At 39.8% G+C, this 27988-nt stretch overlaps 5 protein-coding genes across 5 annotated transcripts; all 5 read right to left on the bottom strand.

Annotated features, from left to right (window-relative positions):
- Positions 1-564: 564 nt before the first annotated feature.
- LOC114873472 lies at positions 565-5534 on the bottom strand. Its single transcript, XM_029181837.2, has 4 exons — positions 5319-5534; positions 4884-5062; positions 1837-1953; positions 565-923 (listed from the first exon to the last, which is right to left on the bottom strand). The coding sequence occupies exons 1-4, from the start codon at positions 5457-5459 to the stop codon at positions 815-817; spliced, it is 546 nt and encodes a 181-aa protein (XP_029037670.1). The 5' UTR covers positions 5460-5534; the 3' UTR covers positions 565-814.
- Positions 5535-8153: 2619 nt separating this feature from the next.
- Positions 8154-10896, bottom strand: LOC114873806. Its single transcript, XM_029182515.1, has 4 exons — positions 10756-10896; positions 10491-10663; positions 9354-9470; positions 8154-8283 (listed from the first exon to the last, which is right to left on the bottom strand). The coding sequence occupies exons 1-4, from the start codon at positions 10894-10896 to the stop codon at positions 8154-8156; spliced, it is 561 nt and encodes a 186-aa protein (XP_029038348.1).
- Positions 10897-11894: 998 nt separating this feature from the next.
- Positions 11895-16139, bottom strand: LOC114873263. Its single transcript, XM_029181429.2, has 5 exons — positions 14904-16139; positions 14419-14724; positions 12787-12941; positions 12128-12235; positions 11895-12060 (listed from the first exon to the last, which is right to left on the bottom strand). The coding sequence occupies exons 2-5, from the start codon at positions 14539-14541 to the stop codon at positions 11955-11957; spliced, it is 492 nt and encodes a 163-aa protein (XP_029037262.1). The 5' UTR covers positions 14542-14724; positions 14904-16139; the 3' UTR covers positions 11895-11954.
- A 14-nt stretch (positions 16140-16153) lies between these two features.
- Positions 16154-21361, bottom strand: LOC114873910. The gene is made up of 4 exons (XM_046286526.1): positions 21227-21361; positions 17009-17211; positions 16415-16488; positions 16154-16280 (listed from the first exon to the last, which is right to left on the bottom strand). Exons 1-4 carry the CDS (start codon positions 21359-21361, stop codon positions 16237-16239), a joined length of 456 nt encoding a protein of 151 aa, XP_046142482.1. The 3' UTR covers positions 16154-16236.
- Positions 21362-23352: 1991 nt separating this feature from the next.
- LOC114873903 lies at positions 23353-26885 on the bottom strand. The gene is made up of 3 exons (XM_029182688.2): positions 26722-26885; positions 24457-24573; positions 23353-23569 (listed from the first exon to the last, which is right to left on the bottom strand). Exons 1-3 carry the CDS (start codon positions 26880-26882, stop codon positions 23404-23406), a joined length of 444 nt encoding a protein of 147 aa, XP_029038521.2. The 5' UTR covers positions 26883-26885; the 3' UTR covers positions 23353-23403.
- Between the last annotated feature and the right edge of the window lie 1103 nt (positions 26886-27988).

Raw genomic sequence — 27988 nt, 5'->3', positions numbered from 1 at the left:
AATACAAATTTCAAGCCCCAACTGACGTTCTCAAAGGGAGAATCGCGTTATAGGCGCATATATTCGCACACGCATAAACAGAGTATTCGGGTAGACGCGTGCATGCAAGCAAAATAGAGAAACCATTGCACTAGATCCGAATCCCCGGAAGGTTGCGTGCTCCGGGATGCACACTGGCATTATTCTAGACAGTACCCAAGATTATTGTAGGACTAATGGATTCACTGATAACGTCTGCTCGATAGATAACGAGGGATCTTAGAAAATGTACGATCTCTGTAACAGTTACTCTCTGATTAATTAACCTTAAGGTTTCTTATTCTCCGAAAGAATCTGATTCGTTGATGTAAAATATTAACTTTTCATCATTTGTCTTGGCACAATTGTCTAGAATGTGTAATTAATTTGGTGAAGGGAATGAACGTTGATTGGAAATTTCTTTATTTCAAGATTCACTTTAACCCTTGACTCAATTGAGACTCGAATTTAAAAACAAAAATATTTAAGGATATTATCCTAAAATTAAATACACAAATTTTAAACGAGATTAAATTAAAATTCGGGCTCTCTCCATGGTCCGCTGTCCAAGAACAGCTTGTTCAGTCTGAAAAACTGTATGAAAATCACCTGAAATTCATCACACTGACCATCAAGGTGTTAATGTAAAGCAGTAAGTAAATGAAGCACACTAATTAGAGACGATTTCCCTGCCACCTCGATGGGAGACGTAACTCGAGTGCTTTCGAGGAGCCTCCTAGATGGTCGAGGATCGTGTGGTCACTTAGAAAATGAAGAAGAATGATTCTCTGTCTGTTCAGAACACGTTTGGACACTTGTCCAGCACTTCCTGGCACTTCTCCCTCCAAAGGTAGGCTCTGTCGTAGTCGGTCATTGATTCTGTATCGCTGAATCCATCTGGCACCCTGAAATTAAAACGATGATTTGAAGAAGATAATTGACAAATCGCGATTAATTATTAAACAACAATCCGGAACTTGCTGAACAGGGAAGAATAGAGGCAGCTTCGTTTCGATCAGCGAGAAACTGACGATTCTTGACGCGTTGGAAACTTTCGAACGATTATTAAAACGGGACGGCGGGAAAAGTTGTCGAAGGAAATTCAGCGAGTTCAGCCTCGACGGGTTTCTCAAGTTTCCCCCGGTTGTGTCGGTCGAAGACTACGTCAAGCGTCACACCGGATGCCATGAATAAATTCAACGTGTTATCGAAAAAGTGTAACCCAGGCGGGCCCGTCTTGCTGGCAGCTTTGAACGGACTTCGAAAAACCTGCACCCGACGACAGTTTGATGACAGATACATCCGTCACCCATACTCTATTTTCCCTTCTGTCTTTTTATTTTAATCTTCTTTCCCAGCGTTCCATTGAAACATCCAACAAAGTTTACCTACCGACCTTCCACTGTTATATTCGATGAATATTGATTCCCAAGCGAATGAGAAATTTAAATGTCAATGAAGGTTTGGGAAGATATGAAGTTTACCGAGGGATCGCGATATTAAATTTCAAGGGGTGGCGTTTGCATATTAGCCTGTCCCTTTTAACGATCAACCTTCGATTAATCAACGCCTCTGTCTGATCAATATTACATCTTCCTTAATCAATCTTTTCGCTAATCATCGTTTAACCATTCGCTTCGATCGCCACCTTCTTAGCTTCTCCCTTTGCCTTGATGAACATTCTATTAATCAACGCTTTCCATTTCGATCTCCTCTCCTGTTCGATTGTCTTTTAATCAATCTTACCGTCGATGGAAATGGAAAACAATCGATTGAATGATTGAATTGAAAAAAAATTAGAAAGATAAAGACACTTACGTGAATACTGCGTGCAGAATCTCCTGAAGGAAGGATCCCTTGCCAATCTCCTGTCGACTTCTTGCGGAGGCATCGCAGATCGCCTTAAGGACGCAGGACCTTCCGTCGTTGCCCTGACTTCGCAACAGGATACAGGGTTTAAGTGGTAGGTAACAGCAAAGGTCTCTCGGATCGTTTGTCATTATCGTCCTCGTTATCGTCGTCTTGCTGTCCGTTAGTCGGCGGTCTATTCATTAAGTTCGCGATAATACCGAGCCAGGGCTACCAAGTGGTACGGTGTAAACTGGTGAACCTTTACAAGCACCCACTCCGCCCTTTTCAGCTAAACCCGCCCAAAACCGTAGCCGGTTACCCCGAAAGCAAATACTGGGCAATTACAGAGCACGATGCTGCGCTATTAGGATTCGAATAATGCGCCCTTCCTGTCTATTCGCGACACCGCTGGGAATCTTGGGATCGTGTTTAACCCTTTACCTACCAAGCACGTATATATACGGTCGTCAAACTGATTTTACAGTCCAAATCCTAGAATGCTTCCTTTTTTTTTTGAAAAATAATATATTTGAAATAATATTGCAGTTTCCCCTTTCAATTTATAGATCATCGATTTCCACCCCTTCTTGAAAAGGAAATGAATTTTGTTGAAATTAAACAGATAATTGAAACGACTTTTTATTATTCCTCTACTAGGATGAAAGTAACGAGTCGAACGAACAGGGAAATCGATTTCGAGGGAAGTAAATGAAACGGGCATAAATATAAGAATTAATCTTGAATGCCATTTGTCGGGGTCGCGCGAATTCCGATGCAGCAATTTGACAAATGGCTACCAATATCGGCCAATCGAAGATATTTATGCAAACGGCTACGCGACACGTGACGGGGTTGGGGGGTGTTTTAATCGATCGATAATGCTTCCTTTCGAGTAATGCACCCCTTTCGCCCATCGAGATAAATCCCTCTCGTTTGTCAATACTCGAACAGTCTTGGCTGGCCTTCTTGTGCGGTTTAACCCCTTCTCTGTGAGGGCGTATATATACGTAGGTGAAAAACGACCAGTCATCCGCTAACGGTGTACACGAGTTGTCGACAAAGGGAGTATTTCACGTAAGAAAATTAATGAAAAACTAATTGAACCCCCTGTAATGCTCCTTCGATGGAAGTTATTTGATTTATTTCAATAAATTCTCTCGAGCCTCGGTTCATAATCGCTTGGCTGAAGGATCATTATTTAAAATGAAACAAAGCAGAGGCACATTTTCGAGGAGGGCCCTATTCGTTCGTCAACATCTCGAGGCTCGCTTTATCGTTAACGCGATTCAGGGCGCACAATCGTGCCGAATCCACGAAAAGCTCAACCCTTTCACCGGCATCGACAGAAACAAGGGACGAAAGCTTTGCTTGGACGGCCGAGCTTTGTTTCTTTCACCAGCTTCTTCTATGTACGTCACTCATAAGGGGGTAGGAGAGAGAGGCAGAGCTTTGAGATTGAAAAAGCAGTTCTATCAGTGGCGTTTCGCGATCGCCTTCCATTTTCACAACGGAGGTCAACGTTTGTTCACGTTCGTGACGTGGATCGAAGGGATAAGGAGTGTCGAGAGCCGGCCACTTAACCCTCCTCTTGCTTCTCATTGTCGTTTTCGACGATTATCCGGCGAGAAACGGACAAGTGGCCAGGCAGAAGGCCGTTTTATCGACGGTAAAAAAAATTCCTTGTTTTGCATACACAAGGAAATGCCTCTCCAATCGGCCGAAAATGAAGAAACCCTTCGCGGAGAGGGAACAATGCGGCGAACCCTTAAAACTGTGAAAAGATCATATTGGGAAAAGTAAACCCAATTCAATCGTGAATTCATGACATAAAAGTACCATAAAATGGCACTTATGATACGTCAATTTAAAGCTTGAAGTTTCACGAAAATCATTATGTGAAGGGCTCGTTAGTATTCTTAATACAAAATGGCTGGTTGCTACTTGAAGCAAACTATGATAAATTTTGTAATGTATGAAGTCTAATAGAATTTGAAGACATAAAGGTATTATAAAATGGCACTTATGATACTTCAATTTAAAGCTTGAAGTTTGACGAAAATGACTACATAAATGTTCCATCAATATTCTTAATAGAAATTGGCTGGTCCTTCGTTGAAATGCATAGAAAGCTTCAAGAATATTCTTCCCTGTGAACCAAGAGCAATTTAATCGTGTTTTCGAGGTCTTTCATAGTCGGATGTTGTTAAAGATTTAATTTCACCGGAAATGGTACATTTCGGAGGAGAACGCGATATCTGAATTGCCATCTAAGTGACCGCGTCTCGCGTAAAGGCGCATCGAAACTGTGCCAGCTAACTTGGTTAAAAGACCCCTCCCCCCTTCGTTCCCTTTTGCAGTCTCTTTAGAATTTCTATTGCGTTAAAAATGAAACGAAGAAGAATATGAAAAACAAGGAAATAAAACATTCTTCAAACCTCCATTTCCTTTGAAATCTTTCTCTATTCACCGACCTGGAAGTGTTGAAACATCATATTTTTCACCTTCAGAAAATTATTGCAAAATTATTTCTTTCAGAAATAATTGTAAATTAAAATTCCATTATTTTGCTTGCCTTCAACACTTTATAGTTTACTTATCTGTAGTGGTACAGGCTGAAAACTCCAGCCAACGTCTCTAAAACTTTCTGAACACGTAATTCTCAGCTTTTCAACCGAGAATCCCCTCGGTTTCCTTTAATCCCCCCAATTCCTCCACGAAAGAACCCCCTTCAGAATCTCGCTATTTTAATCGCTAACACGTTTCCACGATTCGACCAAGAAAAGTGGCCATAGATTTCGAGTACAAAGATCTAAAAACGGTTTTATCGACAATCACCATGATCCCTTTGATCCCTTCCTGGCAAGAATCGCGCGATGATTCGGATTTTCGTACGAGAGGATGCGATGAACGGTTTCCAGGGATTTTTCATCGTACAAAAAATGAGGGAGGAGCTTTTTTTCGACAGGGTAAATGCTCAAAGAAGTTTCGTTCGGCAAGACTCTTTTCAAACTCACCTTCCCAACAGAAGCTCCACTTTGCGATACAACTCTCTTCTGCTTCGACGATGATAATCCCTAAACTTGTTTGACAGCATGCTCTTCGAAGGCAACTGCCATGCCTGACCCACTGTCACTCCCAAACTGAGCAAACCGGTAGGCTTCACGTAGGTGCCTAAACTCATACAGTACACCAGCTGGAAAGACCAGTTAACGTTTCAGAGAAAAATTGGGAAATTTGGGGAGTGGAAATTGGGGCTAGGCTAGTAAATTAAAAATAGAAAATTGTACGATGGGAAATTGGGAATTTGAAGAATTGGGAATGGGAAATGGGAAATTCGTGGGTGAGGAATTGAGGGTGGGAAATTGTATAATGGAAAATTATGAGATTAGAGAATGAAAAATTATTAAATAACACTAACAGCCAGCAAGTGGCAGAAAGACTAAACTCACTTGAATATTGCTCCCTTCAGGGAATACCAAGTATGTGGTATCGAATTCCCTTTTGGTCCGTTTGATACTATGATTCGTGGAAACTGAGAGGTCAAGGAGACACAGAAATCCGATCAACAGTATGACAAACGACATATTCATACTCGATGTTCTGTTATAGTTCGCAAATTACGTTGTATAACGTAAGTGAATTGGTCGAGCTGGTTCCCTCGGACAGAGACGATAAGTGACTGAAACTGGTGAATGATATAATGACAAGTAATAGTGGTTAGAACGTTCTCCTGGACCATTTAGCGAGCAGTTTAAGGCGGGATCGTTAAGTCTCCTTAAATTAGTCGTTAAAATCCACCATGGCAATTGTATCTCGCTCTTTAAGTGTCCATTTTTCGCGCTTTAGGTATAAATGATTACATTATTCCATTTTATAATGATAATGGAACAAGATTACTTCTGAATCCCTTTGAAATGAAATAATTTATTCTCTAAAAAATTCCACTTTTATAATTATTTTTTTTTTTGGTAATATAATAGCTACTAGAATTATAAAAAATTTTTAATTTCCATTAAGTGAATATTCCTCGCTATCTAATTATCAGACTATTGCATATTAAATGGACATAAAAGTGCAAAATACCACTTATCTACCGATAGTGCATAGAAACACGCCCCCTAAAAAAAAAATGTATTATCGTTGGTGAAAATCCGCAGTTCCGTTTCACCAGCGACGAACATTCGCAATTATATTTTCGACCGACAAGTCCGGTGGATAAAATTTCACGAACACCGTTGAATGAAGACCGTTCCCCATCGTTCTAATTACTCGCCGAGCACGGAACGATGATCCGCGATCTTTCTACCATTTTCTATTAATTCTCGTCGCGAATCGTATCGCAGTAATTCGCGTAATTCAACTCCGGTTCGTTGACACCCCGTGGCCCAGGACACTCTTCGTTCCGCCGACTACTTTGCTATTTATGCGACCAGCCCCGACGAAATCCATTTGCGTCATTTATTCAACCTGTCTGCTTTTATACCCGTCCGTCGCTTTGTCATTTTCGACGCTGCTGAATACAAATGAATATTATTTGTAAGAAGGATTAATTTTATGAGGTCCCTCCGAAAAATCATTCGTTTCTCGTCTTCGATATTAATCCTCGCAGAGAGGATTCATAAAAATATTTTCTCTTTCAGTATTCTAAGTATCCTTGAGTTTTTCATATTTCTTTGGAATAAATTATTTCAAAATTTCAATTATTTCGCATAAAAAGCCTATAACATTCTTGAAATAATACACATTCAGAAAAATGTTACAGTTCAAGATCACGTGGTAAAAAATTACCTCTCTGACAAGTGTGCAATTAAAACTGACCATTGTTGGTAATACTTGAACAAGCTCAAGTTTTCAGTCTGGTCTGAAAACGCAACGCACGAGTGCGTTTCTCGTGGAATCGAAATAAAGAGCCATCCACCCCGGGAATGGGTGCGTGTTTCATTCAAAACCAACGAGAGATTTTTATTTCTCGTTCAAAACCGCGTCGCGAATGCATTAATAAAACGTGGAGAACGTATTTAGCGTAATACTCGCTTGTTAAATATTGGACGTTTAAATGGTGACGTTTTTCTTTTTACCGTTTACAAAAAGCTCGACACCATTCTCGCCTAACGAGCCATGAATCCATCGATAGAAATCGTATGAAATTTGATTAGAAAATATTTCGGATAAAAGCAGAACGATAACCGACAGCTACACGTAGATAGATTTGTTTCAGAGAAAACGAAACGAACAAATTTGTAGAGGTGGCACTCTTCCAATTAATTCTACGTACACTCGCGCTCTTTCGTCTTTTATTTCCCTCTCATGAAATTCTTTTTAATCGATACAATGAATTAAACAGATTACCCAATCGAACCGGTCCTGATGTCGATTCCAGACCAATTTCCATTTCTCTTACCACCATACACTAAATTAACCCACAGTCTCTTTCGAGCATTCGTTCGAAATCAATCAGCTCTTTCAGGAACTTCCTTTCAACTTCCACTTTTCTATTTCAAAATAAAGTTACCCATTTTATTAAATATTTCTCTGTAAATTGATTCGACTAATTTATGTATACTAGCCTGATTACAAGCTGGAAGTTAGAAATGACTAATTATTCGAAGCGAAATTAAATAGGAGTTATATGGAGATACAGTTTTAATTGAAACGCTGATTGCTCGGGGATTCTCGGGAATTATTAGGAACATGCGAAAATAAATTTTGTATTAAAGGGTTAATTGACCCTGTGCTTCATATAATATTGATAAAAGCACGGATATGGAGAATTTTCTTAAAAAGAAAAAATGAATTCAGATCCGCACAACTTGGCAGCAATCGGGCAACCGTGTTCGCGGTGGATGAAGATTATGCAGTGATGCGGCAATGTTCGGGTTGAAAAATCGTCCAGCACCGGGATGGTAGCCAGGAAAACTTCGGAAGCGTTTCTTCCTCGGGGCACGTCCGAAAGAAACGCGGTCAACGGTGAACACGCATACGAATGCGTCCAATTGCACCCTTCCTTCAATTCTTCAGAGACAAATTTATTAACCACTTGCCCTGCAATAACGTGTAATCGTTAAATAAATATTGGAAATAATTTATTTGTGATTGTAGTACAACGAATAAAAATTTATTACAATATTAAAATGTCTCCCTATAATTTTACCTTCCAATTTCTTTTTATTCTGCAATATTGTAAATATTTATTTACACCCGATCTTCATCGTAATCTCGTTAAGGGTGTTTGACTAAAAGTGGGAGAAAATTGAACGTACACATGAGTATCCCTGAAGAGGAGCTCAGAAGTCTAGGTCGTAAATGGAGTGCCGGCAAGTCGGATAAAGTTGGCCGCAATTTTCGCTGCTCCGGTATGCGTGCTCGTAAGCTTGATCCCGCGATCGCTCGAACCGTCCTCCGTCCCTGGGCAACCTGCAACAAGGAAAATGGGATTTAAGGTAGCCAAATGGAACTGACGAATCAGAGAATTCCTTCGAACGATAGGATCTACCGGAATCTGATTTTCGACCTGATTCCATCAGGAAACACGTGAATTTTCCTCGAATAAATTCAATTAACCGAAAGTTTATAATCTTTGAAATTTCCCTCTTGGTTAAATTTTAATCCCGTCCAAGTTTGGTTAACTTTAATGGCTACTGTTTCCTAGCAAAATAGCTAATCGATTCTCGGCGAAGTAAAAGTTGGAAAGTTTCAAACTCCAGGGAAAATTGATTCGTATAGGATAAAAGATTAAAGAATTCGATACATTGAACGCTGGTTTCACTGAATTAAGAAACAATTGAAGCGAAATGATTTATCCATGCTAAATTGACCGGCTAAGTGTTGGTTAATCGGTTACATGAGTCCACTCGTAACTCAATCGTTTCGGTTGATTAGTTCCTTTAATTGATTACATTCCGGTCAGCCCGACGTTTTGGCTTGATAATCGCTCTAATTGACTAACTGTTCGTATTAGATACTCTCCTGTTTTGTCGCTGAATGTTTCATTATGTGCCCATCAACGAGTACGTGCGATATCAATCTTCCTCCTTCGATCCATTGCATGCACCCGTACGATGGGAATGCATTTACAAAAATACAGCAAAATTTCGGAGAATCTTTAAAAAATATGAATAACTATATTCAAAGGAGATTCGATCTATTCGACTTGTCGGTAAGACGAGTTATAGTCAGTCCAAAGGATGTGTATAGGAATGGATATTGAATAATGGATATAATCAATTGAAGGATGGTTGAGGGAGGATTTGCGAGAAAGTTATTGCAGATGTCTCTCCGGTGACCCCAATATGAATGCAAATATATCACTTAATATTAATGGTATTATCATTGTGCTGTTAATATTTTGCACCATATTCATCCATTTGCATCCGGTATTAATACACTCATGAATATAAATATCTTCTGTGTAAATGTAATAACTTTATAAACGTTAAAATCCTCGTTGGTAAATTTTTATAACGCGCAAAGAAGAATGTACTTACGTAAATATTACGTGTAGAAGTTCCTGGACCAGGGTTCCTTTGCCTACGTCAGCAGGATCCCTTTGGGCCGCTTCGCAAAGTGCCTTCATCACGCAAGCCTTCCCATCAAGTCCCGTCCTGTCAATGACGTTTAATTTAAAATATTTCCCCGTCTGAAAGTCGGAACAAGCGCCCGAGCTCGGAGAACGCGCTACGCTTTACCGGCCGATACCACCGCCGGAAACTTCCTCGACACGAACTTCCGGGATAACTAGGCGTCGCACGAAATCGCTGTTTCGAGTCATTAGAGCGTTCTTGAATCGACGGAACGGTGTTGATTCAATTAGCAGATTTAAATTCGTTTCGTCCCTTCAGCTTTGTTAAAAAATAGAAAAGCAGGAAAAGTTGATGAGGAGATAATTTTAAAATTATTTTCCATGATTTATTCTGAGTAATTCGTTCTGTAATATGTTCATCGAGAAGGGGAAAATAGTTGAGAGAAAGGAAACGGAAGGCGTTATATAAATGGAACAGAATCAAATCGAGCGACTTCCTGTTTCGTTATTCTCACACGTTTCTCATGAAAATTCCTGAGCCTGCCATGCATTTGCATGTGCCAGCCAGGAAAAAAAGGGCTCCATTTGCATGTTATATCACACTTCAGGAGCGAATAGGAAGCGAGTTTTCGTCAGACAAAAACAACAAGCGAACAAGGCACAGAGGGATCACAAAAAAAAAGATATTAAAATTCCCACCCTTTTACTCAGGATCCATCCTCCTCCCTTTACGATCTAACACCCTGTTTCCTACTTAGTTTGTGCCACTAGTGAAACTCATTAAACGAAAAGTACAAAAATCACGATGATTATAGAGAAAAGGTAGATTTTAAGTAGTATAAGTCAATAATACTGCGAACATGGGTAAGTAATTTATAAAATTAATTATGAGAGGAACAGGGAAATATCAGAAGCTTAGAATTACTTGAAATTGTCACAGGAAGTAAAGAAAATGTCTTAGGTTACTAATTTCTAAACGTGGCTGAAGGAAATTAGAGCGAACGCTGTTATCAAGTAGTGCAAGTCAATAATAGTTGCGTCACTCCCGTTAACAAGAGGATTAAATGAAAGAATACCTTTCAAAGTACAGTAATTTACTTACGACTGCAAAAACGCCTCTATTTTGGGAAACATGACGCTTCTGGTTCGACGATGAAGCAGCTTTGTTACTTTTGGGTCAACTTTGGTCGGTAGCTCCCAAGCCATAGCAGCTGTTATTCCCACCACCACGTCTGTTTCTGTAATGTACGTTCCAAAGGTCAGACAGTATACCATCTATCAAAGAGAAAAGCAAAAATACATTTTTAATTAATGTAATTAACTCTGAGTGTGATTACTTTCTGACACAAATTTTGTTAATTTTTTACCTGCATATTGCTGCCCTCCGGGAAGATCAAGTACCTTTTCGGCCTGGATAAAATCCTCGTGTCATTTTGATTCTCAGTCGCATGGATCGTTAAAAAATTAAGACACAGGAGAAAAATAGCAACACGTCGAATGCCTGGCATCCCTTCGACGAGATCACACCACTATTTCTCCTTCTCATGCGTTTTGATTTATCGAAAGAGAAAACAAATTTTCCTATGAAAATCGAGTGAACACTGCTAGAGTGCGTTCTATACTGAGACATGTTACTCAAACTGGAAGATCAGTAACAGGCGTGAGTTAACGGGAACCGACTCGCTCCTTTTCACAGGTTTGATCAGAAGTAAGTCGACAATTATTTGCACAAACAAAACGGCTCTCCATTCTGTAACTAGGTTAAGATCTATGTAAAAGCGTCTGAAAATTTTTAAAAGTGCCATAATTGCAAACAAAATTTAATATTTAATAAAAAAGAAGGAAATATTAATAGTTGAGTTAATATCCTAAAGTTCATTTGAATAAATGTATTGAATAAATTTCTTTTTTTATAAAATCTAACAATAAAAGCAAAGATTCCACTCGTTTATTGTACTTTCAACAGTTGCCTTATATTAATTCATCCTATCTTCACTGGCAGGATGTAAGGCTAGTAAAAAAATAAAGGAAGTTCATCCAAGAGGAAGAAGGAGAGATGTTTTTCACCAGGCCACGGTACTTATTTCCTCATTTCGTAGACCATAGCTGCGCAACGAGCGTCTGTTAATTGCATATGGGAGTTGCGCGCTCTCGCGACCACCACCCACACCATATTCGTCGTCTCAGGCAAGAAAACCGCACAGCATTCTAAATTAATGCTTTTCGTTAACGCGTGGTCCGACGTGGATGCAATTATAACCGTTCTGTCGTGGAATGTTGGCGAGAGCTGTCGCAGAAGGGTGGAAAATTCACCAGGATGATGAACGACCGACACTTCCGGTTCGACTTCTAAAAATAAGACCCAACGAGGAGATATCCATTCGTTGGAGAAATAAGAATCGCGATCGACGATTTAATTAGTTCTTTTATAATAAAATTTAATTTATAAATAATTATCCAGCAAAAATTAAAACTGTTCTATCAACTTTGAATAAAACGAGCTTCATTACGTATTTAAATGGAAGATATAAATCAGGATCAAGCAGATTGTAACGCAATCTTCATTTTATTGCTCTATAAAACTATCAATTCCTATTAACTCGAGGGGGCAATTCTTGACGTGAATGTCGCAGTAAACATCATCCTGCAAACTTCCATTATTCCCGTACGATCTGAAATTAACCACGACTAATTAACTAGGAATTTTCGTACGAAGAAATGGATACTAATTTTGCTTACCCCATCAGTAATTTTAATATTTTCGCTATTACCCCATCTCTGTGCCTCACGTACTCCATCGCTTGGCAAACGTTCTTCATCAGACAGGATCTACCATCGAAACCGTGGCTGAAATGTTCGTGGAATATAAATTAAGATTTCAAACCATTTCGACCAACAAAATGCTTATTTAGCGTTCGAAAATTTTCAAAATGAAGAAAAATTCTTTTCACTGAAACTTTTAAAAATGTTTAACTTCGAATAACATTTTAGAATTCCATTGGTGTGCCAATTCTAAATTTCGACAAGTTCCACCTTTGTTTAAGAAAAATAAAGAAGCCAGACTGAAAGGAGGTGCACGAACGGTTCAGAGGATAAAATTCTGAGAAAAATCGAGGAAATCCATCGGATGCTTAGCTGGAAGGGATGAAACGAAGGCTGGAGGAGCCCGAAGGAAATAAGAAAACGGAAGTGAAGGTAGGGCGGTGACTAACTGCGGATGCAGTCGGCGGGTACAGCATTGGCCGATCCAGTGGTCGAGGCCGGAAAGCCTCGGCCCCGATGGCCAGAAATCCATCCGGCACCCTTTTCCAGCAACCCTTCTCGCCAATTTCACAAGACTTCTCTACGTCTCGCTACCGCCCGTTGCATTATTCACGGACTATTAAACTATTTATTACCTTTCGTACACCAGTTCCGCGGCCTCGTGAACGTCGGAGATGGACCTCTTGATCCGAACCGGCCCGCTAGGAAGTTCCCACACCAACTTGAAACCAGCTGCATGGGCGAAGATCGTAGTGTACGAGAAGGTAGTCAGCTTGTAATTCACCCTGTACTGAAAAAGAAAAATCGTGGTTAACAATGGCAAGGTTAAAATGGAAAATTTTAAGAAATATTACAGGAGTTCTGTAGCGAAGATTTAATCCTTGGACGGCGGACCATGGAGAGACACCCAATTTTCTAAATTTTACACCGTTTCGTTTTGTTTCAAAATTATATTTTTAACTTGAGATTAATATCCTTGAGAGTTAATTAATAAAGATAAGATTAATCTCCGGAAACTCCTGAAAGAATGTCGACTCTCCGAAGCAAGGATTTCCAATTCATGAAAATATTGCGCGTGTGCATTCCATCGTGTTGCATAATCCAGCTGGAGAGGGTATGAATGTATTCAGGACTGTCGAAAGGGAACGATGATAAATTGCGAGGACGTATCCCATGCGATACACTTCTGCTCAATTTTTCCGACCATTCTCTAAAGTCACTGGCAACCTCTTTTTAACCGTCCACCATGTCCGTGTCAAATATCATCCTAGCTGTAATTAATTGGAACAAGAACATCTTTCAAGTAGCACCGGCTGAGAAATTGAATAAAGTTTATCATAACAGTTTCACGAGCTCTTCATCTGCGAAGGAGCTATCGCCTTAGTTATCGAATAAAGTGGCACGCGATGCGTGGGAGGGGGTAGTTTTGCACTTTATTATTGCTCCCTGCATATTGGCCCACGGTCGAGCGGAGTGTATCGATTTATGGATGCTGATCTGAAATTCAGCCGGTGTCTCGTACATTAGGAGGAGTAGCGCACGTGCAGTGTCGTCGATACCGTCGCGTTGCACTCGCTCGTAAGTGCACCGGATCATCGCGAGCTGCATAATTCTTCTGGTGGAATGGCGGCTGGAAATGCAGCCTACCCGAGCCTCGCACCTGCTGCACCCCTAAAATCCTAAATTCTCCGTCACTGGGTCGAACAAATTCCGTTGGAAACGTTCGCTGGAAATTTTACGACCGAACGTAAACTTATTACAATTAATACCGGATGTTTCGTTAAATTTACTAATTACTAAAATATCGTCGTTCTCCTATGGAAAGGGTTAAATATACCGTTTCGATAATTTCGTTGGTCGATAGGCTGTCGGAACGCGTGTTCTTCCCGTGATATAACGTAAACTGATCGCAACGGCATATTTTCAGCTTGAAAGGGTAGCAGATGAGCACTCGATGATGCACCGCATTAATGCACTCACTATGAAACCATCGCGCCGTAATTCGTGGATCCTGAAATGTATTATGACTACGAGTCGAACGCATTATCCTAGTCACGGTTAGGTCGTGGAAAATTTACTTCAGCTATCGAACCGTGTAGGGACAGGACGAACCCTTTTTTAAAATTATTTAATACTCAAAATATTATAATATTAAAAAGATTTAAAAAATATATGATTAACGATTTATTTTCATAATTGCGATTTAAGAACTTTCTGATCGAAAGATTTTATTAGCGAAAGTAGGAAGGCAGTTGGCAGATACTTACGAAGTAGGAGCTGCCCTTCCGGAACGTCAAGGACCTGGTGGGTCTGTCTGCGGCGACGAGTTTGGCCGCGGTAATGAAGGTAACACAGAGGATGCTCCAGAACAACAGTCGCATAATCAGCATGGATGTCGGGAGCTGGGCCAAGATGTCCTCGCGAACTTGCCGCACGAGACTCGTACAAACTTGCTATGGAAATACGCCCGTCTGTCCTGGAATCCTTGCTCCGTTGGAATTGAATCTGTTGGACGGACAGCGGTGCCTTGGAATATTGATAACGGTGCTTTGGTCCCCACCAATCCGAGAATCCTTAATTTTTTGAGAAATTTAAATTACTTCTGGCTCCTCCTCTTTCTAGGTACATATTTATTTTGTCCGATGCCAGAGTTTGTAATTTTATCATGGATAATTTTATACCAGCGAAGGAAGGTACGTGTACGGTTGAAAATTCAACTTAATATCAAATGTCAGAAGAATAAAATTATTACCTAAAAATATATATAGTACAGTGGCAACCAAACCAGGCTCCTCCTCGGGGAAAGTGGTTTCTATCTTTCCCTGCAAGCTTTTCCAGGAAAAATTACATTGTAGCGAAAGGGAAAATTTGAATTATTTGCCTTGTTAAATCTTGTAACAGATAATTGAAAATTGTATTATTTTTTCCAAATTATTTTTAACATTTTTATCATCAACACAGGAGAAAATTTTCAATCGCAAAAGGACAGGAAATATAAGTTTCATTTTTCATATTTAGCACAGTATTGTTTTACATATATTTCAACGCATTGTTCAAGTTTTCCAAACCGATTTCTTTATAGACTTGTTCGACGACAAAACTTCTCGATCAAGTAACAGTAGAAACAGCTATTCCCCGATACACCGTGAGCGTGCGATTGTATAAGTGTACTTATCAAACAAGGCAGTTCATTAAACTTAGCAAATGCATTTAACTGTACTTCTCGAAGCGAGACGGAACGTCCGGGTGGAAAATCGACGAAATAATTCCCATGAGTCGCAGAAATAGAGACTTTGTCAGCCGGCAATTGCTGCTTTAAATGTGAACCTGCCTTTCGATTAAAGCGACTTCAATTAAACGTCCGGTTCGCGCTTTAAAACGATCCCGTGAAACTGGCACTTAATAATAAATTATTTCGCACCTATACACAACCGTGATATCCCTCACAAACACCTGTTTGCAGTATACTTAATCTAGAAAGCTGTATAAAATACTGACGGCAAGCATCCTCGTTTCTTTTTTTCTTTCTCTTTTTCTTCAATTTTTTTATTTTCTCTTCTCTCTGATTAATCGTGCCTCGAATGCGAGGAAATTCGAGGAGTAAGTAGCACGGAGAAAATGAACGTGGTGGAAGGGTGAGGCGGAGGGGAAAAAAGAACGTATCGTGGTGGATCAAAGAATCTCCGTTTCATAAGCCACGCTGAAAATTATTTCGACGCTAGCCAGCCTTTAATTAACGAGAATTTCGCGTGGAAAAGTTACGAAAGCTGTTGGCTTGCGCTGGCTGGCTTGCTTGCTCGTTTATCGCGTCGTAACGAGCGTAACAGCGTGTGTAACGCAAGACAGAAAGAGATTTATTCCGCTGTGAAGGAAAAGTTGACGTAACGCGAGCTTGATGGATGCAACTGGGTCGAGGAAGAAAACTAAAGCCGCGAGAAGTGGCGAACGTACGTGAAAAATCTGATAAACCGGATGGATGCTGGGTTAATAAACGATGGATATTTTGTCTAAAATTCCGGCACCGAAGGGACAGGACGGATAAAGGGCCGAACAATTATCTAGTCTTCTTCCGGCAGTGGCAGCCTCTAAATACTCTCTGTCCATCGTCGACGCGTCTCCTTGATCGGGTCTGTAATGAAAGATCAAACGGATAAACGGTGTTTTTTTTTTTTCTAATTAAATTTGGTAGAGATCGAACGATTGATAGCGAGTGAATCGAAGCGTCTTACGTTAGGAGCAGATGCAATATTTCACCGACCAGACCTTCGTCTTTCAAAGGTGTCGCAGCAGCCTCACAGATGTTCTTTTTCAAGCAACTTCTTCCATCGATGTTCCTCCTAAAAAGAGTGTTTAATAATTAGAAATTTTTATTTTAAATTTTAAAGTGAAATATTTGTATCGTGTACCTAATATTGTAGACATTATATCATAATGCGTCACAGCAATTAAGCTCTGAAATTACATATTAACGTAATGTACACTTTCTAATTGCTTTGCACATTGCATAAATAATTTATTAAATTTGCGTCCCATGTATTCCATATTCGAATGGCACAAGTTGCGGGACATTTTGCACAAAATTGCACGATCTACCGCGTATAGCGACCAATGGAATTAATATACAAATTGTAATATCAATATATTATTTACAAGAATTTCGATAGGTTAATTGCACTTAGCGACAGAGCGTTAAATACCAAACATCCCGAGTTTATTCATCAGAATTGCAAGTATTAATTCGTCAAAGCTGTTAATTCATAAATTGACGAGGCAAAGTTTCAGCAGTCCCCGGGAGGGACTAATTGCACGCGATTACGAAGCTAGAAAGAGTTAACGCGTAAACTCGGGGATGCTTACCTGTCGAGTTCTTGTTGGAGAACGTCGTAAACAGGAGCCCTCTCGTTCCAACTTACGCTTCTGCGATGTCGTCGTGACGAGCCCTCGAAGAAGTTGGTGAAGAAGGTTGCATTGTCTGGCATCATGTATTGGAACTGAAAGTTTTGGCCGTAAACCAAAATCTTGCCGGAAAGCTGCACCGGCACTGCTATGCCCACGACTAGCTTGACAGAAAGGCAATAAATATACAGATGTAAGCGTTAGATGCGTCGAATTCGATTTCAAAGATATTCCCTCCTGAAAGCTTGCCATCAAATCGTACTAAAATATCAACGTTTCCAAATTTCACGAAAATGTAACTAAACATAAATAACATTGATATTTTAACACTGGTCAAATTTCAAAAACTAATATAATACACTAATTACAATGAAAACTATTTAATTAGATTTGTATTTAAAAATTTTTTAGATAAAATCGTCAATTTATACGAGTGGCTCTAATAATTTGATCACCCACTATAGATCACTTTAAGTAGTACGAGTCAATAATAAACGATCGACCCCTGAGAAAACGTGCACAAAGGGATTGAACGTTCCTCTAATTGGAATTCTTTAAAAATACATATTCAAAGAACAATCTGTTCCCGAATAAGGGAGAAGAAATTCCATCGCTGAGAGTAAGTAAGCGTGTGAAACATTCAAGATAATAAAAGCTTCTTCCCCGTAACTCTGGCTTTCTTTGGATCACCGAAGACGGATCGTTAAAGAGCTTTCGACGAGGGTGGCTACGAAGAAGAAGACATTTCTGTGTTTTCCCGTTCGAGAAAAACGGGCAGCCCGTCAAAAGTGTATCCGAGCGACGAGGAGCGAGTTACAGAGCGAACGCGACAACAATCGTCGCGCTCTTTGTCGATGGTGAAAAACGTTGCGAGGTACGAAGCAAATGACTCGAAGACCGTCATTAAAAAGAAGTTCTGAGAAGAAAGATGGTTGGAACGGAAGTGCGAGGTACAACGAGAGAGAAGCGGCTTGTCTCACGGGTTAAGAGTAAGAAAAATTCGTCAACTTGTGTCGTAATGTCAACGAGCATCTAGAAAAGATCTGTGGCAAAGCGATTTTCATGTTTCATGATATTTCGCTTGGTTTGCTTGCCGACGCGACGCCTCGAGACCAAGTGTAAGGCTTGCAAAAACAATGCAACTCAGTGTAGAACTCGGTCGTTGGACAGAGAGAGAGAGAGCAATTAGAGAGCAGAAAAATCCTGTCTTCAAAGCGCACGCTGGATAAAAAGGCTCCGAAAGATTTCATTAAAGTTGCCGCGTACCAGCGACGCTGCGAGAGAGAAGATTGACGTTGAAGTTTAACGAACGGGAATTCCATTCGTTTTCACGTTCGAAACTATGTGAAAACGAGCCGAGAGATCGTTACTTCGATGGATCGTTGATAATCTTTGAAGGATAATTAACTGTCCGACTGAGACAGCAAAAGTTTGTAATCAAAGATTAATTTTAATCGAGGGATTTTTGCCTACTTTGCTCGATACTACACATATTTTCTTCGTCTGGGGTCACGATTAACCCGGCATCTGCCGTTCAATGGTTAAGAGATTACAACTGAAGACAGTTTCCATTCTGAGAGTAATTGCCAGAAAAAAAAGGGAACATCGTAAAGGGGTTCTCTTTCAATTCCGAGATAGAATCTTCTCGGAATTGTTGGAAGGAACTTTTGCAAGTGTAAAGAATTTAACAGACGGGGAAGGGGCAGAAGTCGAAAAGGAAGTCTGGATAAAGTAGTTTTCCCTTTTCCTCGGATTCGCCTTGCCTTTGAAATCGTTGCTCAAGCGAGATAAATGTGCCGGATGTAATGAAATGAAAAGCCCAAGGAAACGAAATCAAACGGACAGCAAAATTGGCCCTGTTGCCGTATCAGATGATAAAAAGACTATAACGAAAGGAAATATTCAGAGATGCTCGGCATTCATTCGTTTATTTCTAGAGAATAATCGTGTTGATTAAAATTCAAAGAATTTTCGGAACGACGTTCGGGAAATAAATATGTAAAGGGTAGCCGAGCACAGGGGATGAAAATAAAATCGTGCGAAAAGAGGTAGCAAGAAGGGAGTAAAAATACAGCAGTACTCGGATATTTTTTTTTTGTCATTTCTGGAGAAATTTCGCTTCCGCGAACCTTGGTCCTCATATTTCAACTTTTGGAATACTGCTTAACCCCTATTCGTTTCCAAGATATTAAGCCGTCGCTGAACTTTCTTTCTCACCCTCCACCTCCGTCCTGCACTTCGTTACTTTCCCCGTTTCTTTAACTAAGTTGACATCGTTGAAAAGATATCCTGTAACTTCAATTATACAAACGATGTATTACCAGTAAAGTTTATGAATGGAATAATTGATTGAAATGTTAGTTTCCGAAGCTCTTTTAAGAAGTCAGCACGCGATGGAAGTATTTATACGATCTTCCTGATAAGATGGGGATGCGAAGACACGGAAGTAATTCAAAGTCGCTCGCTCTTCTTTTCCAGCTTTACTTCCTCGCTGTTTTTCTTCTCGCTTTGAAACTGCGCTTTTGACGCAGTGCAGCTTCGCCTGTTTAGATACATACTGACCCAGAAACGGTGAATTTTATTTCGCGTCAGTTTCCCGCCTCCATAAGGCAAATTCCCAAATATTTGCCGGGCTTCGCGCATCCGCCTGTAAATCCGCCAATCAGACAGTTGATCCATGAAGGAACGCTTCTTCGTTCGATGTTCAAGAACGAGAAAAAGATTTAAATTTAATAGAAAAATTTCGAATCAATCATTTTCAAATTATTGCAAGTTTAAATGTTTTCCCGTTTAATTAGAAAATTTCACGGAAAATAGAAAATAAAACTGCAGTTAATTATAGGAAAATTCCAGGGGGTGAAACACGCTCGAGTCCTGAACTCGAGGAATCCGGTTCAGTTTGTGTTCCACTTCCGGTACCGATGTCGAGGACTTCGAGAAGAGATCGAGTCGGGGAAGACTTAACCAGACGACTAATTAATTCGTACCTGACGGACCGACATCCGAGACGTTAATTGCGGAAAGGAAAACAGTGTGGCTGTCCACGATAGAGACTTCCGATTTCGCTGTTTCTCCTACTTCGCTACGAAGATACGCTTTGCATCGTCAACTTTTTTACGGCAAGTCTCGAATCAATTTAGACCAGGTATTAATTAATGGCGCTGAAAGAAAAATATCAGCTTCCAAAGAGGATTCGGGCTTTTTGTAATTTGCAATGTGTCTGGTATGCTCAAAATACTGTCTTTCTTTTATTTTCAAAGGATCGTTGAATTCTGGATACCCGGGTACCCGAAATTAAGGAGTCGGTTCAAAATATTTGCAGACTGAAATCTCGTTACTCGAAATTCCCATCGAATTTGCTCAGAAATGACCTGCCATCCAAGGATTTTCTTTTTTAATAATATAGGACACCATTTTCTCCTTAGAAATGTGTCGGAGATTTTTTGCCACCTTTCTTCTGGACAAGTTTATTCGTAATATCAATTAGAAGCGTAACGAGTTTCGTGTCGGTCGACGATGATACACGAATTCGCTTACGGGTCGCGAAACACGCGCGTGAATCCGTTCAAAAACGGGAAAATTTGAATACGCAAGATGTACGATCGTCCGAGGATATTTATGTGGCAAGAAGGACGCGAAATAAAAGGGGAATACGAAGCCCGGACACGTTCACCGTGCACTCGAGCGTATTTTTCATTCGCGTTTCCTGTTAAATGGGCCTGTTTATCTTCTATATGGTTTCCAGATACCAGCGAAAAGCGTGAATTATTGCACGGCCATTATCCAAGTGTACAGAAACCGGACTCGTTGAAATTTAATTATTAATAGTTTTCGATTAATGATTAATCGGATAGTTTACAGAAAACATGTTCCTTTACTCTGACACCCTGTCTCAAACTTCGTTTCATTCTTACATTTTATAAATTTCCAATTTTTTACTTGCGATATTTTATCGATAATTTTCTCTCAGGTTATAAAATGGAACGTAAAATTGTAAAAGTTAATTGCAACGTCAAGGTGTTAAATAAAAAAGGCGACTTTTCTTTTTCTTCAACTTAAGAAAGTAGGATAATTTTCAAGTTGAAGTGGAAAAAATTCCCGTCAAAGGATGAAAGTAGTTAATTTTATGGTACCGATATTAAAGTTTAAAGCTTCCCGGTCGAAGTATAAAATAAATACCTTGAACATGCCGGTCAAAGGGTAAACAAGAGGCGGGGGATACAATGCTTGCCTCTTCTCTCGAAGTTGCTCGCTTTCTCCACTCAGGCTGATCGCGAAAAGGAATAACAGAGGCAGCTTCCAATCCACTTTCATCTAAATAAACATCGTCATCTGTTATTTATTGTTTAGTTCGCGCCTTCGTTTATGCTCGATAAAAGTCAAAAAGAATTACCTTAAAAGATATTCACTGAAACTAATTAGATTTATTTATATCCTTTTTGAATATTTTGAAAGAATGGTTATTCTACAGGGGTGTAATATTGATTTGATATGCTATCGTTTATAAAAGCTTATCTCGTTTTTCCCTTGTTTCGTCGTCAACCGGAAAAGCAGTGAAATCCTCTGGCAAATCCTCTGAACAACGTTCCGAAAAGCAGGTTGGCAAACTTTCCGAGTATATTTTACTCACCTCGTGGATGAAAGAAGGTTCTATCCTGATCTCAAAGTGAATTTTGTCCCCTTGGTAGCGGGCACAAAGGCACGCAACTAGTACGAAACTCGCCGGGACTCTGTCGAGCGGTCTGAATGCCCGAAACTTCCAGTTCCTCCGCGAAATTAACGCGTCATCTGTCAACTCAGAACATAGTTACACTAGGAAGCTTCTGTGCTCGACTGTACCCTGAGTTGAACGAGCTAATTTTCTACAGTGAACGATCCAACCTGCTACTCGTCAACCTGCCATAATTCTCTTCTCTCTCTTTGTCGATTCGTCGAGTTCTTCTCGTTTCGGTCATTGGTACCCGGTTCGATAATGAGAAAAGAAAACAGTTTTATCTTTCGGTGCTTCGTGACTCTGCTTCTATTTTGAAGATTCATTAGAGACATCCTCGTAATCGTTAGGTATACAGGAAGTCGTTGAGCTGATCCTTGGAACGACTAGCTTCAATCTTTCTATGTTCGTAGTAAATGGATGCTGATGGCAGTTCAGTTATTTAAAATTAAATGGCAAAAAATATGCGTCTGATTATGTATTTGGAAAAGTGGAAAATTGGTAATTTAAAAGGTGAGAAAATTAGAGAATTACAAGTTGGAAAATTGGGAAATTGCAAACTAAAAAATTGAGAAAATTTCAGAGATTCGTAAAAATAACCTTCTCTTTTTTATCTTCCTCAATTCCTAAAAAAAAGACCATTGACAACCCTCTCCCTAAAAGTACAGAATAAAGGGGTACGAGTCGGGCATAAATCACGCGATTACAGGACGTAGAAGGTTGACGTTTAATAAAACTTTTAGAATCACAAAAGAAGGCTAAAACAGGGTGGCACATTTTTCAAAGCGTCGACTCGATACTTTCGAAGTACAAAATCTTCCCTGAGCGTAAAAATATAACAAATCGATTATTTATCACTTGTAGCAAGAGAAAAATTAAAATAAAATTCCACGTCGATGTAGGATATTTCAGAGAAAGCTCCGACAGGAAAATTTACTTAAGACTTTTCCTTATTTTTCGCCCTGGCTGCGCGAACGATCGCCTTCGATCGGTGGCTGTAATCGAAGCGACTTATGGTTGCCAGCTTGAAAACTTATCGCGAAAACAGAGTGGCCTTATCGATCAATGGAATTGCTTGCCAAACGGAACGTTATCCTCCATTTGTGCCAAGTGAATCGACCCTGTCGATCTTGATTGCCGTCTCGATCACTGTTATCACTTAACGCAATGCAGACTACTCGTTCCTTATTCCTACCGATGTTCAATTATACAATAAAACAATACTTTTCTTAAGTGATAGTTGATGTATGAATTGTAAGAGACTTTTTCGTGAGGAATAATTCAAAGGGAAAGGGGTAGAAGGTGAACATGGGGGTTTCTAGGACAACGTGGGAGCTGCTACAGCGAAATTTACTTAGCACCTTACTTCCTTGCTGTCCTCGTCGCTGTCAAACCTCCTCCATAATAAATTCTTTTATGACCAAGCTGCTGCATCGTGCATTTCCTTAACCCTCGTGCATCAACTCCGATATGCCTGACATGGAAGTTTGATAAAACAGTCTATTATTAAGTTTCATTAGAACTTCCCTAAAAATATTCTTCAACAATGTTAGAAATAATTTTTCAAGTAATTTAATAGTCTGTTACGAGGCGTTACAAAAATCGAAGGGATGAAAGTTGAGTGAACGTTTAAACGTAGCATCTCCTAAGGGAAGGCGATTTCCGTAAACGTTTCCAAGGGTGACTCGATGCAATCGGGATAGGCCAGGATGCAGTCACCGCCAGATCTTCCCAATCGCTCCGCTTCCTGATACAATTGGTCGACGCTTTGGTGAGTGGAATTAGCCGTTCCTGGCAAGTCCTCCGTCGGCCTGAGAAATTTCACGTTTCCACGATGAGCGCGCAGGGAACGTGTTAAGGTAGAAGAAATTGCGATTTCTTTCTACTGTCAACGCGTTTAACCGGGGGCAATCGACTGGAAATGCGTTCTCTAATTTTTCTCGATCACTCTATCACCGGTTTCTTTATCAAGGCTTTATTTAATACGTCTCTGCAAAGTTGTAAAGGATAGGAAAATGAAATTGACCATTGAATTATTGAAACTCTGCAGAAATTTCCTAGTGACACGTGTACACAAGGAAGACGATACAAAGGGAAAAGCAAAGCGAAACACCTTTCATTAAAAGCTTAATGCAAGCGCCTAAGTTGGTCGCAATTAGAGGACCGCTACCGGATCGCCAGCAATTTCCTCCGAGTACACGAAGCCGCTTTTGGAATAGCAAATTCGTGACTAGTTTTCTAGCCACCCGATCGTTCTACGGATACTTCTCCTAACCCTTTCTACCGATCGATCGTTAATTAAATCCCTGTTCGTTATTCTAGTCGCTGGCTATCCTTGCTCCATCCCTTTTAGATTACTATTATTGCACTCGCCTTTGTGCCATCTTCTCAGTACACGCGCGATCATCGATCAAAGTGAAGAAATTATAATACTGTTTCGTATTAAAGCATTAAATCTACGTAGCTTTTTGAGATTCACAAAATATCAGTTTGATTTATCGCGTTATCTTGGCGTATACGTGCCTCGTTACACCGCACTGTCGCCCTATTTTATCGCGAGCTAGCAGGACCAGCCATTAGGGACTTCCAACGGAATTCATTAACCGGAAGCTCCTCAAGAAATGAATTTCGTTTCGGGCGCGGCACGGCATAGTGTGTTAGATGGCTGAAAGCGCGCGATTCGTCGCAACGAACTTACGTTAAAATTAAGTGAATCACCTCCTCGAGGACGTCCCGGCGTGTCCTGCCAAATGGTGTCTCGGCGAGCTCGCAAATGGTCCTTAAAAGACACCTCCTCCCGTCCTGCCAGCCATACCTATAAACACCGAACGTTCAATTTTAATTTTCAAACCACCCTAAAGCTTATGCATCCTTCTACGTCCTCTTCGTTGCTCGCTTCTTAGCATTTCGAACAGTTCCCACGGAGGTAATTTCATCAGGAAGCAGGAGAGATCCTTGAGTCGTGCAACCGCGAGATGATATTGGTCCTCTAAACTGGTGAAAGAGAATTTTTAAACGCGTCCCCTATTCCTTCGTTCGCTTCTAGGACCGAGAAATTCATTATTCTTCGTTTCCGACGCTCTCGTTCCTCGGTTACCTTCAATGAAATTATCTACTGCTCGAGGAAACATGAAAATTAGATTGAACGCTTGCGCCCCGATATACCGGCTCGTTCGAATTAGAACAGCTTCGTATAAGGCGTCCTGGATCAAGCATTTCTAGATGAATATTTCCTTTGAGAATACCAGATTGCTTGATACTATATAACATTATCGTTCCTGAATGATAATATTTTGCTAATCACCCGAATCGTATAATAATTGGATTATAATTCGATCCGCTAATTACCGGATTGCTTTAATTCAGAAAGTTTTATTATTAATAATATAAGCGAGGACCAGGGTGGGTTTGAAAATTCAAAGTTTCCTAAATTCTTAAATTCCTGAAATCCTAAATTTCTAAATTTCTAAATTTCTAAATTCCTAAAATCCTAAAGTTCTAATAACTTTATGAAATATGGAAATCCTATGACACCGATATTCTTGAATTTTTTAAAAATTAGTAACGGTATTAGGAAATATTGACACAGCCGCGTTACCATCATGAATTACCGGATAAATCGGTAAACATGACTAGGAGAGAACGAATAAATTCGTAATTAACTGGACACCGGAATTGGCTGTGATCGTTCCCGGGGACGTTTAATGAAATTCCATTTTCTAGTAGAGGATCATCCGCCACGTCCGTGTTTACCGCCGATAGAGCGCACAATGGGCCGCTGATTACTCGAAACAAACGGAAAACCAGGCCTCGAAACGCGTTTTATGAACCGACAGACAAACGTTTCGTCGGTTTTCAAGGCAATTTTAAGCTTTTTACGCACGACAGGGCAAAAGGTAGAACGAAAAAAAAAAGGTTTCGAGCTTTCCATCGATAACGAATGTCAATTTTGTCCACTTAGCCAGTTTACGCTTTGATTGGCAGAGTAAAAACTACAGTATGCGCTGCAGCGTGCGACAATAATTACTAAGTGCAGCATCCTTTGAATTTTTCATTATTAAATATTTGGTATAATTTGAAATTCAAACATATCAAATATTTCATGTAATCCAAAATTTAAACACTTTGAATATTCAAATTATTAACATAGTTCGATCGTTCCAAATTTTACACCTGCACCCATGGATCCATTACCGTAATTATTATAGTAGATATATCGAATTATTAATTTATTAATATATCATAAAATTTGTAATTCCTGTGAAACATGGAAATGAAAGCCTTCAATGAAATGGTAGCTCGAAATTTTTACTATAAAATCTGAAACACTATGAAGTTCAAATAATACCGTCATAATTTCCCGCTACTTATCGTCACTCCTTGGCGATCTTAGTTTCCAAGACAATTGCTCTCTCGGTTAACAAAGGACATTCTTGCTGAGAGACTAAGCGAGTGTAACGGCCTCAAGATCAAAGGGCTCGGGGATGAGGTAAGGTAAAGACGGGAACCTGAACGTAAATTAATTGCGACATAAGGCAATTACTTTAGCAGCTCGAGGTACAGACCGAGAGATGGAGTAAAGCGTACGTAACAAGGGAACAAGTCCGCTTCCGAAAGGTTGCCAGGAAGTTAAGAAAGTGTCGGGGTTGATTCGTGGCTGACGTGGGGAGACACGGCGTCCCATTAAATGGATCGTTAGCTGATTCAATGGGCTGAAACCCGTGGATATTCTTCGTTCAGATTTCGGTCAACTCTGGTCCAAGTAGGAACAATTGTTAGTGTAATTTTATATTTTCCATTACTAATTTGATAAAAATTTCAGAACTTATCTTTTAAAAATATTGGAATTGTAAAATTTCCATATTTCAATTATAGCATCCCTAAGGAAAATTACGTTGAACGATTCCACTGAGATAGCAATAATATATTTTTTTACAAATTGTGAGAAAAAAAGAATACTCACCGCTCGAATAAATTTTCGATGGACTCATAAGTGTCCTGTAGACTGAGATCCCTCGTCTGCCTGGCTGGCATTATCGTAGGCTCGAGCTCCGACAAGTTCGACGGAAGTTTATAATTGAATTGGAATGCGGCCGAGAAAACCACGCTGCCTCTTTTGTTCATGGAAACCGGAACCGATATGCCGGTCGTGAACTGGAAAATGGAACAAACGGACGCCGTATGAGAGACGGGGAACGATCGTTTCTCCAACGAAACAAACTTTCCGAGTCGTGAGGGGAGACGAGAGAGAGAGAGAAAAAAAAAGAGAGAATTTATCCAGGGACGAAGGTGAACGGTTCTGGATTCTGGTTCGAAGTCGTTGGAAAAGTTTGACGCGTATTTAGGAAGGGGTCGTTGCGTTCCCGAGACTTTCTAACAGAAATGCGCCTCGTAAGAAGTTTTTTTATGCTCTGATATTCGCTAATATTTAGAATTTCATTTTTTATGACAAATAAAACAGCGAGTGTCCTACAAATAATTTCATGTGCAAGCCCTTATCTACCAGGTTGTTCCAAAAATATAATTTCTACTTTAAAAATGAAAATTCGACCAAAGAAAAATTCTACTCCTAAGGTTTGAAGAGGAAAATTGTAGATTCTAGCGAAAGAATATCAAAGAAAAAAGACGATCGATCAACTTCCGATGAAGTAAATGATGTGAGCGTGACTCGTAATAAACTATCCCACAAGTAGATAAATTTTTCCCCAATTTCCCGTTACACAAGATGCTATTCTCCACGGAAACAGTGCATCTTTAAGGGAAAATGTCTGGAAAGCAGAACTATGCAAAGGAGACGGAAACGAGTGTAAAAGTAGAAGAGAATCTTGACTTGAAACGTCTGAAAGGAATTTCCTGAGAATGGTTCGCTCTTACTGGGAATTCTACAGTCATGGAATTGAAAAAGATTTCTGGGTAACCTCGTGATAAAACGCGCAAGAAATTCTTAATGCATACCGCCTTACAATTTACCGTAACATATTCAAAAATTAAACAAAATTATTCTGTATAATTAAATATAATTAGAATAAAATATTTCGAGGTAATGGTGCGCTTTTATAGTTCAACTTTCGTCTGGTTTATTTAAAAGCAATCTTTTTCAATTTTCAGAAAGCTGCGAATACCGTGTCGTGGATAAGAAAAAAAATTTCAAATATGATTTCAGACGATATAGTTACCTGGAATACTGATTTCGCAGGATACAGAAGAGTACAATCACCGGTCCAGAGGGA

Source organism: Osmia bicornis, chromosome 7, assembly GCF_907164935.1.
Source record: "Osmia bicornis bicornis chromosome 7, iOsmBic2.1, whole genome shotgun sequence".
Lineage (NCBI taxonomy): Eukaryota > Metazoa > Arthropoda > Insecta > Hymenoptera > Megachilidae > Osmia > Osmia bicornis.
The sequence above is the reverse complement of the archived record's forward strand: the minus strand, read 5'-3'. Positions and strand labels throughout refer to the sequence as shown.

Coding starts and splice junctions, on each gene's coding strand:
- LOC114873472 (XM_029181837.2), bottom strand. CDS start 5,459: ATGAATATGTCGTTTGTCATACTGTTGATCGGATTTCTGTGTCTCCTT. Junction 1,954..4,883: donor GTGGAGCTTCTGTTGGGAAG/GTGAGTTTGAAA, acceptor CCTGTTGCGAAG/TCAGGGCAACGACGGAAGGT. Junction 924..1,836: donor ATTCTGCACGCAGTATTCAC/GTAAGTGTCTTT, acceptor TTTTAATTTCAG/GGTGCCAGATGGATTCAGCG.
- LOC114873806 (XM_029182515.1), bottom strand. CDS start 10,896: ATGCCAGGCATTCGACGTGTTGCTATTTTTCTCCTGTGTCTTAATTTT. Junction 10,664..10,755: donor CGGAGGGCAGCAATATGCAG/GTAAAAAATTAA, acceptor TCTCTTTGATAG/ATGGTATACTGTCTGACCTT. Junction 9,471..10,490: donor ATAGAGGCGTTTTTGCAGTC/GTAAGTAAATTA, acceptor CGTCATTGACAG/GACGGGACTTGATGGGAAGG.
- LOC114873263 (XM_029181429.2), bottom strand. CDS start 14,541: ATGCTGATTATGCGACTGTTGTTCTGGAGCATCCTCTGTGTTACCTTC. Junction 12,236..12,786: donor GCGGAACTGGTGTACGAAAG/GTAATAAATAGT, acceptor CGAACATTTCAG/CCACGGTTTCGATGGTAGAT. Junction 12,061..12,127: donor ATATTAAAATTACTGATGGG/GTAAGCAAAATT, acceptor GGTTAATTTCAG/ATCGTACGGGAATAATGGAA.
- LOC114873910 (XM_046286526.1), bottom strand. CDS start 21,361: ATGAAAGTGGATTGGAAGCTGCCTCTGTTATTCCTTTTCGCGATCAGC. Junction 17,212..21,226: donor CTTTGACCGGCATGTTCAAG/GTATTTATTTTA, acceptor CTTTCTGTCAAG/CTAGTCGTGGGCATAGCAGT. Junction 16,489..17,008: donor CTCCAACAAGAACTCGACAG/GTAAGCATCCCC, acceptor CACTCTTTTTAG/GAGGAACATCGATGGAAGAA.
- LOC114873903 (XM_029182688.2), bottom strand. CDS start 26,882: ATGAACAAAAGAGGCAGCGTGGTTTTCTCGGCCGCATTCCAATTCAAT. Junction 24,574..26,721: donor ATCGAAAATTTATTCGAGCG/GTGAGTATTCTT, acceptor CGGTGTTTATAG/GTATGGCTGGCAGGACGGGA. Junction 23,570..24,456: donor GTGATTCACTTAATTTTAAC/GTAAGTTCGTTG, acceptor GAAATTTCTCAG/GCCGACGGAGGACTTGCCAG.